The sequence below is a fragment of the Phyllostomus hastatus genome, unplaced genomic scaffold, assembly GCF_019186645.2.
Source record: "Phyllostomus hastatus isolate PE091 unplaced genomic scaffold, TTU_PhHast_1.1 phas_scaffold_200, whole genome shotgun sequence".
NCBI classification, from domain to species: Eukaryota; Metazoa; Chordata; class Mammalia; order Chiroptera; family Phyllostomidae; genus Phyllostomus; species Phyllostomus hastatus.
Window position 1 is genome coordinate 621,087 of NW_025334016.1, and position 11,918 is coordinate 633,004.

At 42.6% G+C, this 11,918-nt stretch overlaps 1 protein-coding gene across 1 annotated transcript; it reads right to left on the reverse strand.

Moving 5' to 3' along the window:
- Positions 1 to 10,820: 10,820 nt before the first annotated feature.
- Positions 10,821 to 11,471, reverse strand: LOC123832670 (RNA polymerase II subunit A C-terminal domain phosphatase SSU72-like). The gene has a single exon (XM_045860417.1). The coding sequence runs from the start codon at positions 11,469 to 11,471 to the stop codon at positions 10,821 to 10,823; it is 651 nt and encodes a 216-aa protein (XP_045716373.1).
- Positions 11,472 to 11,918: the final 447 nt, after the last annotated feature.

The following is an 11,918-nucleotide window of genomic DNA, read 5'->3' on the forward strand; positions in this document are numbered from 1 at the left end:
TGGGTTTTCTTCCTAGGTTGCCCTCTCTTGCTACCGCCTTATAACTGTACTTTCTTTAGTAAGCAGGAGCCTTGCCATCTCTCCCAAGCATTTGCTGCAACCTTGCGGGCACGGGTCAAGCAGTTAAAAGCCACAAGGGTGCTTGCTGCTGGAAGTCACCCATGGGAGGATTAGCTAGTATGTGGACTGGATTAGAACACTAGGTTTCCTGCCAGCCACAAGCAAACGCCACGCAATGAGAGGCACACTGTAAAAACACTCACAAGCCCATCCCCATGGCATAACTCCTAACCAGGTCTAGGCTTGGGAGAAAGAGCAAAGACTTTCCCTTTAATCAGCTTTAAAAACAGCAACTAGTTACAGGGCTATCTACAAGCATTTCAGCAACTTGTTTCTTCCAAGCCGCCTCTTGCTGTCCTTTCAATTTTGCCATTTCCCTCAGTCTGCCTGCATAATGAAAAGCGCTTAATAAATGAGTGTTTCGGTTTTGACCAGACTTTGAAGATCGCTTTCCAGAAGAATTTATGTTAGTCCTAGGTTTTATATGAGAGGTTTTGACATTTGCCGAGCTCTGAAGACAAAAGGCACTTCCTCCTCTCAGCTCAAGAAATCGAGTATTCCCACATGAATCGGAACCTTGCGAGGGTGTCTGGGATGAATTCCTTAGACATGCAGGGGCCTTATAGGGACCTCCAAAACAACTTAATCTAACTTCTGTCTCATCCGAGGAAGTGCGATATAAAGTTTGGTCACCTAGTGCTTCAAGCTCTCCCTCACAGTCTTAAGCTTGGGGGAGAACCTGAGACCCATAAGCGGGGTCAGGGTACCTGGAATTTCCAGTACCCCTTCCCTGACTTTCACCAACAGCACATTTTTGACCCACTACATTCTTTTCATTAGCAAGAAGTAGGATTTAAAGGTGCAGACGGACTGAAAGCGAAACTGAAATTCGTTTTGTAATGGCCACACTTACAGCCGGAGGAATTTCAGAAAAGGTTCTTTTGTTTGTTAAAAAATTTTCTTTAACTGTTTCTACAAATCTTCAACCATGGGGAACAAGCTCTCTAAGGAATAAGAGCAATGTTTTAAACTAATTCAGCAGCTTTCTAAGGTTGTTGGATGTCTCCCTGGTAAGGGATTTTTAGATTTGGAAATATGGGAAAAATCAGGGCAGAGAAGCCCTCATAGAAAAGTTTAGACAAAAAGAGAAGGGGTCTATGGAACGGTGGCGGCGGAGCCTCTAGACACCTGCTGATCCCTTCCCGCAGGTCGCTCCAGCAGCAGTAAGCCTCCCAGCCAGGCCAGCCACACCGGATGAGCCCAGCCGGGGCGCCAGTGTGTGTGCACTTTTTTTGAACAGTGGGGCCTGGTTTCTTTGCCAAGGACCAGCAGCAGCTGAGGGTGGAGTTGGTCCCCCTCACCTCCCCTCCTCCCAATGCAAATGGGAGCAACCTTTCCCCATGCCCAGCACCGAGTGTGGTCCTGACCCACAGGATCCGCCCCGGGGCGTGGTTCCACAGGGCTCCTTGCCTTGGCCAGTGTCTAGCAGCAGACTTAGAACTGGTGCAGACAGCACATCGTGAAGGGGAGTTCCACCCTAGTCATCCCTAAGGTAAGAGACAACAGCCCCCGCCCCTTTGGGAGGATGCCAACATGCATAGTTTTGAAAAACAGATTTCTATTTTATTTGCATTTCTATATCAAGGAAAGGGGGGCAAAAGCATGTAGACTCTTAAATGTTTTGGTCCAAATGGGCAAGTTGGATGAATTCAGCCTTATGTCCTTCCCACCCCACTTAATATCTGGGGCAGAGACCCCCTCGCTCTGGGGAATGCAAATCACCCTGCTCTCAGTGTTAACCCCAAAGGGTTGCAAATTCAAATAATTTGGCAAACATGTTAATCCTAGACCTAGGAACTACCTGGTCCTGAGAACAATAGAGTAATTAACTCGCTGCTCAAACTCACTGCAGCTTGCAGAAACAGCAGGGGGCCTGTCTTTCCAAGCAGACACTTAACTCAGGTGCTCCACAGGCCCCTCCACTCACTGGGAAATCAGCAAAGAATATTAGAGCTCATTGGCTCCAGGCCTTCAGCCACTTAGGCCATCCACAAGAAATCAAGACTGATAATGACCTGGGATATAGTGCACAAACCACTCAGCCTTTCTTAGAAAAATGGGGAATTTGTCATAAAACAGGTATCCCCCAAGAACTTAACCATGCTGGCAATATGTATGTACAATTTTTTTGAATTGTGATGATAATTTAAAGTCACCCATAGACACTTTGAAAAACAGGTCTGCAGTCCCGCACCCCTTGGTCTTATACAAAGACCTGTTAGGGGAAGGAAAATGGGAAGGCCCAGTTTAACTATTAACTTGCGAAAGAGGGTATGCTTGTGTTTACTCTCCAGAATGACCTTTGGAACTACCGACAAAGAGGGTGAAGCCATATCACAGAAAAGGCTTCCCTGGTCACAACCCACCTCTACCCCACTGGACTCTCTGGATCCAGACTTCTTCAAGCTGTGCATCACTAAACTCCAGCAGAATTCCAGCCAACACTCCTGGAGAGATATTCAACATCACTTAAGAGGGACTTTTTCTACCAACTTAAGGGGCAAATTGATAACTTGCAGCTAGAGCTATATCAGCAGCTGTAGGATATTCAACGCTTAACCAAGTACGAGGTTTTTCAGACCCTCCATGATAATTTTGGCTGGCTGAACCCCCCAAAATTGGTTTGATGGACTTAACCTGAGAATGTGGGTCTTTAGAGCTGCCAGTTGTTTACTGATTCTAATAATGCTTTATGTACTTTGATGCATTTGCAAATTATTTTCCCAGAGTCGTATGAGACCAGAAAGTAGCAAGCTTTGTGGGATCTATAGAAGTCCTAATTAAAAACAGGGGGGAGATGTAGGGAACCACTTCTCGAGACATGGAAATGTAGCCCAGCACCCACATGGAAAACCAGTGGGGAGCAAGTTGGCATGCAGGACCATGCCCTTGAAGAAGTTCTCCCATGGGAAATCAGGCCTGCATTATACCTAGGCTGCTTTGTGACTTGCTCTTGCTAAAACTCCCTCACCCTGAGTTCAGGCAGCAAATGCTTACTGCATATCTTTAAAGTAACTTCCTGAAGTCTGTGCTAATTCTTCCAAGGATTGAAGTATAACCAGACCAGTTACTCTTATCATTCCATTGCATTTGCAACATTTTTCCTTGTTAATCTGTAGGAAGTAATCTGTAACATCCCTTCTGTTGCTATCTGTAAAAAGTAATTACCTAAAGCAAACCTAAGTATAATGAATGAAAACCTTCTTTGATATATGCTATTAGAAAGCCAATAAAAGCTTGTCAAGGCAAGGGTTGGGACGTTCTCCTCTTGAAAGAGTGGCCAGGCCCCTCTAAGGTGCTCTCCCCTTGAGAAAGTAGCCATGCTGTCCCTTTTCCTCCACAGGACTCAGTAGTCCATGTGAATTTATCTTATCTCATACATAACGCCACGGACACTGTGGGCCAGTGTCTGCTTCAGAAATGTACATACAGCTAAACATAATGTTTATGAAATTTACCCTTTTTGTTATATATAGCAATATTTTTATGTGCTGAATAGAATTTCATTAAAGAAATATTCCACCCTTTACTTATTCATTTCATTTATGGTCAAGTTTTACCTCAGTCTTTTAAAGAAGCAGTTGTAACTGAGCTAAGGCAATTTGGGTACACCCAAATATTAGGTTGTCTTGGTAGATATTGTTAATCTCCAATAGTTAGTGACAGAAAAAGGTCTCTAGGTGTTTTCTCCCAGGATCTTATCACCAATGTTAAGTTATAATTCATAGATAGTATCTGGATTAACAGACATTTGGTTTTGTCCAAAGCAGCCATGGAGAGATTTGGTCCATGCCAAAAGGTCCTTAAGATTATATTTGGTCCTGTCCAAAGCATGCACAGATATATTTAGTCCATATTTTTTAAAGAAATACAAATATTTAACTTTGTTAAAATTTTATTTGTTATTTTATTGTAATTCATTATTAGTTTTTGACAGGCCCAAATACCAAGGACCTTTTGTTCTGGACCAAATGACTCAGTGGACATTTTGGACAGGTACAAATGTATTACAAGGGTGTTCTACGCATACCTTATTTATGAGAAAGTAGTTATACTATTGTTCTTTTAGCCATTTCAGTAAACATTTTATTTGAAATTTCTATGCAAGACCGGCATGATACTATTCAGAATTCTCCAAAAGTGACTACATACAAGAACCAGAGCTAATCATGAATCTGGGGCACCAGTCTAAAAGGTACAGGGCCTTGGCTTCTTTACATTTCTTATTCCAATTCATGCAAAGACAGAAATATAGACAATATTTCTAGCCAATCAACATATGCTGAATATGCTCAAGTCAGCAATTAAAATCATTCTTTACATTGTACTGATTAACAAACCATCTGGTGCTAATCAGCGATAAAGATAGTGGAAGGGCACCAGCAGAGCCAAATTTCTGAATACTGAGTCTGAAATGCTAAATAAACTAGACCCAGTAGTGTATACTCTTGATTAGGTGTTTCAAATGTTCATGAATGACCTCTAGGGTAGAGATTGAAATCTAACACATACACACATATAACACAAACCACATTTTAAATATTTTAAAGTAAATTTTAGGCAGTAATAGAAATTTTCTTATGGTGGTTATGAACACCCATGTCTAACTTGCTAAAACCCATGTAATTTCTACATTAAGAATTTAGCCCAGGGAGGCTGTTCTTCTTGTCAGACTGGGGAATGTCTAGCTGCTCAATTGGTTGACTATCTTAGCTTCTCAGTCCTGGGCCATTTCTGATGTTCAACTCTCTTTAAAAATTTAAAGGTTGGAAGCTAGTGAGCAAATCATTATCTGTTGTTATATAGCATATTGTTGAATTAGAGCCTCTGGCAATTAACTCTGGAAACAATAGGAACATCTGCTGTATTCATTAGCTATGCCACAATATTCAGCATCTTTAACAGAAATTTTTTATTTCATTGAATCTGCAATTGCATGGGGTGACTCAAATAAGAATAAGACAATATAGGCTGGGCTGATGCAGCTCTACTCTGTATGTCTCATTGAGGGGCCAGGTTGAAAGTGCAGCAACTGGCCAAAACTCTTCTCATGGTAATGCTTAAGTTTCGAGAGGGTGATAAAAATGCACATGGTCATGTAGGGTCTAGATTTGGAACTGCCTGTCAGTCACTTCTGCCCATGTGCTATAGGACACAGCAAGTCTGCAGGTCAAGCTGAAAGTTGAGGGACAGGGAGGTGCCCTCTGCCCATGATGACATCACTGTAAGGCAGCAGATGCAGGGAGGGCTGCAGCACTTGAGTCTGTAGTTCAGCTGTGATATCCTCCTCACAAACCAAAACATACTGCCACCCCTCCCTGAATTAAATATTTCTCTTTTCATTGTACCCGTTAAAACATTATTGACCAAGAAGGAAAAAGATTTTGCTTTTATATAGTTTTTCATTTTGTGAATGAGCCTCCTGCAAATATCAGGACCTCATGCAGACCTGTTTTATAAAAATGTATCTATTCATTCATTTTACAATCAAATATTGAGCACCTACTATATATAGATCAAGTGAAGCAGTGCAAGAAATGTAAAGGCGGGCAGGTGTATATTATTTCTCAATGATCTTGGGGATTTGGGAGATCAGGAAGGAAGCTTGGTGTAGGAGTAGCATCAAGTACAGAAAGAGGGTAGGGTGGTGAAAACCATCAGTTTGGGGCTTAAGCATTCCTGCATTGGAGTCTCAGCCCCACCATTTCAGGCAAGCTATCTATCCTCTCTCTACCTCCGATTTAACCATCAACAGATAGACTAATCAATGTCACACATCTTATAGGTGGAGAATTAAAATATGTAATTTATGCCTGGCCCCTACAAATGTTGAATTAGGAACTAGCATAAGACTAGGTTACTTTGACAGATTGGACACCACCTTACCACAGTGCACTCTAAACCCATTTCCTCCTTCATCCTGTTGTTTCCACAGTCCCATGCTAATTGCCGTCCAACAGCTGGCTTTGGTGACAACTTTTGTAATCACAGGCTGTAAAAACCAAACTAGGGAGTTAAATCGTTTTCAGGGATCCGTTCTGTTATGAAAGCAATTACAAATAACTCTCAATCCCTCTCCTTAAAGGAATGATGAGGTGAATTCTGGCTGAAACAGCATAAGAAAACCTGGATAGAACACCTGTGTCAACAACCTGCCCCTGCCATGTGATTCACAGCAAAGCCAAGTTGCTTGTAAGGCTACAGAGCAATGTGGCCCACTGTTGGGTGCAAGAGTTGATTTTCTGGAATCTCACTGAGGAAAAACATCCTCATTATCAATCAACCAGGGGTCAGGACAACTCCAAGATAAAAAAAAATAAATGAACAAACAAGTCATGTAGTTTTAGGCTGCATTTACATAAGCATTACTCCCTCTCTACACTGGAGTTTGGTCCCTAGTGACCCCGGGGTCAGGAAGGGGTCATATCAGTCACTGCCTGCCTGTCCTATAAAGTCAATAGGAGGCTGGAGCACTGGAGACTGGAGACATTGCTTATGAGGATGTTTACACCATCAAGGATGGTGGAGGAGTTAGAGTGGAAAATAAACAGAAGATCCAAGTACAAAAGACAGGATGAGGAGAGTGGATGGTGGGAGTCCTAGAAATTGTCATAGGTGACTGGTATGAGGTACAATGGAGCAGAGGTTTTATTGTTGTTGCTCATTTAAATCTAAGATTATTTTCTCTGAGGACCAATATCCAAATCAGTTTTTTTAAAAAAAGTGATTGAGCCCTGGCTGGTGTAGCTCAGTGGATTGAGTGCCAGCCTGTGAACCAAAGGGTCACTGGCTCCATTTCCAGTCACGGGCACATGCCTGGGTTGCGGGCCAGGTCGCCAGTTCAGGGCTTGCAAGTGGCAAACACACATTGATGTTTCTCTCCCTCTCTTTCTCCTTCCATTCCTCTCACTCTAAAAAAATAAATAAAACCTTTAATAAAAAATAGGTGATTGAGAAATAGTTTGACAACTTGTTCTAGAGATCTAATGTACAGAAATGGTGGTGATAGTTAGCAGTACTGTTTTGTATACTTGTAATTTTCTGGGAGGGTAGCTCTTAAGTCTTCTTAACACACACAGCCCAATGGCAACCATGTACAGGTAATGGATATGTTAACTAACTTGACTGTGGTGACCATTTAATAATGTATATGTATATCAAAATATCAAGTGTACATCTCAAATATACATAATTTTTATGTCAATGATAGCTCAAGAAAATTGCTAAAAATAAGTATGGCCTGTAGGAAAATGACTTTCAAACAACGTTAAACAATGAATCTGAAAAGATGGGCTGACACTGGAGGGCTTTGTGTGAGATGCATGATCACAAATACATACCTGTGGCCAAGATCAACAGAGTGGGTAGGTCCCAAATGACAGTATCTTGAGTTTGGCTCTCCTGCTCTAGAAAGAGCTACACCTGCTTCTGAAACTAAGGGAATTTGACCTGAGGAAAATTATTCTCCAAATCTTTGTGCACATATCTGCAAGAAATTAATAACCACTATAAACAAGGGCTTTTACAGTTTTCTCTTGGACATATAAAATGAAAATGTCTATATAATCAGATGAAATTTACTTTTGTGTCTCCATTTAGCATTAGAAACTCAAAAGGTCTGGCAAAGGACACACTATTCCTCTTCCTAAGATTCAAGACTAGGGCTACTTCCTGGCATCTTGACAAGTTCTGTGGAAGCGAGTCTCCTACCCTGGCCCAAATGTGGACAAAGTGAACAATAAGAAAAGGGCTTTCACTACTATGAAGGAACACAGTATTTCTCTTTTATTTGCATATACAAAAAATATCTTTGTCATTTCTATTAAACTGTGTGGCAAATACTCATGAAACAAACCAAGAACTGAAAAATACCCAGGAAGAGGGTTCGCTCAGTGCAAGTTGCGCTTTCTGAGGAGCAATTAGCTCTTGCCATTATTTTGTACTCTGTTATTAGCCCTCCCAAACCCACAGAATCCCCCCAGGGGCTACATTTGTGGGCTTCTTAGGAGCTCACCCAGGCACATTCCCTAGGACAAACATCTTTTACTTCTGCCATTACCAAGGTCCTTTCTAGACTTAAAGTAGGGATGCCCCCTGTCTTGGTAAAGATGATTTCTACCGAGAGTCAGTATGTTTGCTTTTGTCTTTAAACTTAGTGGATGACTTCAAGTGATTAGTTGAAATAATGGGCTGGAATGATCACTTTAAAATGACAATAGCATTTCAGGAAAAGTAACTGATTGTGATAGAACTAATCTTAGACACAATTGGAAAGTGTACATTTAGCAAATGTAAATTCAGCCTTTTCTTCATTTTCTTTCTTATTGTATCTTTTCAATTCTGAAGTTCCATGACCTGAGGTTCCCAACAGCCTTCCAGAATAACTCTATGCACTTAACCAGTATTTTTTCCTCCAACTTCCTCACTCTTTGAAACTCTTAGTGCATTTGTGCTTCTTTATCACTGTTACAGATAAAACCTTCCTGTTATAATGTTAATTATGTATCAAAAAAGGTTTTCAAACTAAAGGTTGAATTGTGGGATAGGGATATGGGAGAGGAAATTTGTGAGACTGAACCTTTAAGTCAGTCTTTCTCAAACAGTAGCAAGCATCAGGGTCACCTGCAGGACTGGTTTACAACACACATTCTTGGCCCCTCCCCAGAGTTTCTGATCCAGCAGGTCTGGGTTGGGGTCTGGGTTGGGGCCCCGAGAGTCAGTGTTTCTAACAAGCTCCACAGTGATGTTGATGTGGTTGTTGGCACAGCAACTACACCTTGGGATCCACTACTTTAAGTCAAACAACCCAAGTGCTTGCCTGATTTATCTTGACATCCAAATGTCAGCATGAGCAAGACTCTGACACATTCCATCCAAACCTCTTCCTCAAAAGTCAGGGCTTTATTCTTCATTCATTGTGAGAGTCATAAGCTGCTATTGGTAGAAAAGTATATGATTTAGAGTAAAATTTCTATTTGTTGTCTGCTTTGCCCATCACTGGAAATTTCTTTAAAATCTGGGCCTCAATTTTGTATTATAAAAAGTGGAAAAGTAAATCTAGTCTTTCAAATCCATTGTGGGGCTCAAAACACCTGTGAAGATGCCTGGTAAACAATGCAGTGCTCTAAAAATGGTATGATTGTTCTATAGTAAGCAGTTTCTCCAAGGTAGCTATTAAAAATGAAATGTGTTGGACCACATCCTGGTCTTAGAAAAGTAGAGCTACTTGTGTTTCCTAGGTCACCAACAAAGCTATTTTCCTCAAAACTCTCCTGTCATAGGTAAAAAAGGAAATACTAGACTAAGCTGTGGCAAGTCTTTTTTTATGCCCTAGAGAGCCACACACACAGTGTAGATCTGTGTAGAACAAAGGGAAAATTTCTGGTATCCTACATATTCCAAGTGCAATCCTAGTAGCCTCTGTTGTGGAAAATCCATAAGAACAACACCTGTGCAATTTTTCTTAGCACCAACACATTCAGAAAACACCAGAGCTACATGAACATGATTTGTTGACTATATCCCATTCCATTTTTTACCTCTCATCTTTCACATGACACTTAATAATCAGGGGAAAACGTATCTCCTGTGAACTACAACACATACACTGCTATGCATTCCATTTGTTAGACCCAGATCTCATCATTACATCCTCAATATGTGCCACGGGAAAATATGCAGCTCTCAAAGAATACCAACCAAGATCTAGAAACAGCTGGGAGGGGCCATTATACTGTCCCCCTGACATTCTCACATCCAGAGCTAAGGCAGGAACAGACCTGTCTCTTCAAGGGACAATTCTAACCCCTTGCAGTCATTCTTTGCTGGCAGGAGCCCGTGGAGAAGGTATAAGAGGTACACAGCACAGGCTGGTCTCTTCTCAGCTGTGAGGTCATTAACACTCAAGAGTTCCTCTTACCCCAACATAGGAGCAAGAGAACACTCAGGCACTAAACAAAGGGACACAATTTCATACAAGGCTGAAAAGAACTGAGGTGCGGTAGCAAACCCGACTCATTTGGTGCCATGGTCTCACCCACCTGTTGACACGAAATGAAATTATACAACTCAACACACATAGGGAAAACTCAGAAAATAAGAAAGGGGACAGTTACAATTTCACTTCCAGTATTCTTTCCACTTCACACCTTGCCCTCTGGATCCTCATGCTGCCGCTCTAAGTGTCATCTCTCATCACAGTGGACAACCAAAGCCTCTGAAGCCAATAGCATGTGTCCAAGACTGCACCTAGATATTTCCGTAGGCCCTATTCTTTTTGGCTTTTTTCCTCCCCAGCAGCATGTGTTTATTGGACAATTACAGGTTCTTTCCTAATAGGTACAACCCTGTTACTTTATTCAGGTATTTGTATATTCCAACCAGGTGAGGAGGAGGGGAGCAATGCACAATGAAAGACACAGACATGTTGGAGGAAAATGTACCTAGAAACCATTTATTTTATTTTTGGTTAAAGAACAAAACTTCATAAAAATATCCCACTCATAAGTAAAAATGGGATAAAAATTTGATTGCTGTTAATCTCCATTTACATGTATCTTCTCAACTCATCTGTAACATTCATTTGGGTTCTGCTCCTGTCCACCAATAGAAGCTCTCAAAGTAAACACAAGTGTCAGGAAGGAAAACATATTTACATGAGGAAGTTCAAGAATGCGGCTTCAGGAGGCAGTAGTGGCCCATCAGTAGAAGCAGGCAGTGTGCAGGAAGGTCTGGCTGCTCATCTCCTCAAACTCCAGTAGCACTTCCTCGATCTTGTTGTCCACGTCATCCAAGAGCTGAATGCACTGGCAGAGCTCGGAGAACAGGAACGCCCCCAGGCTGGCCTCTTCGAAGCTGTCCTGGATGTTCACATTGATCACATGCACTAGGTGTAAGGTCACCTGCTCTCTGGAATTCAGCTCTTCCACCACCTGGTCGTACACCTTCTCCTCACAGGTGAGGATCAGGTCGAATACATCTCTGCAGTTCTGGAACCTTTCAGGCCTTGGCTTGATCTCCATATTTCTCTCCAACATGCACAAAATGCCACTATTGGCATAGAACTCTTCATCTTTCTGAACAAGATCTTTGTGGATTTCATCATACGTGGTGTTGAAATCATAAATACTGGACTGGTCAGCTGTTGATCCTGGAAGCTTCACAAAACTCTCTGTTCCAAAGGACCGGACAACGAATCCCTTCCTCTTGAGGAGATGGTGGGCTTCCATGCTCCGATTTAGGTTGCTGGTGCACACTACTGCCACCCGCAGGGACGCCGATGCTAAGGCAATGCTTCCTGCCCAGTCACCACCTTCGGGCTCCAGACTCAGGGCTCTCAGCTCCGGATTCATGGCTTCTAGCTGCTGATTCAGGGCTCCCAGCTCTGGACTCAGGGCTCCTAGCTCCCGACTTATGGTTCTGACTCACGGTCCTGGCTCCTGGCTCCAGGCTCCAAGCTCCCAGACGGTCACCAGTCACCCAGCGAGGTACTCTGAAGCAAGCAAGATGGCAGCTGTGGCTCTGGAAAGTCACGATGTACAAGCGACGTGCTGGCTCATTGGGCGAGGCGATGTACAGCACAGCCATGCGCAGTGTGAGGCCATGTGCACTATGTGCAGGTGATCCCCTCCACACTTTCGGAGAGCTCCAGTCATCAACCCAAGGTAGGCCCACTTCGCAGCTCCATGATGCGCATGCGTGCCACCACTCTAGGCATGAGTCCAAGGCCCGTAGTCCTCCCAGGGGATGCTCGACACCCCCTGGCTTTTCTTTGTTCACTCTTTCTTCTCCCTACTGAA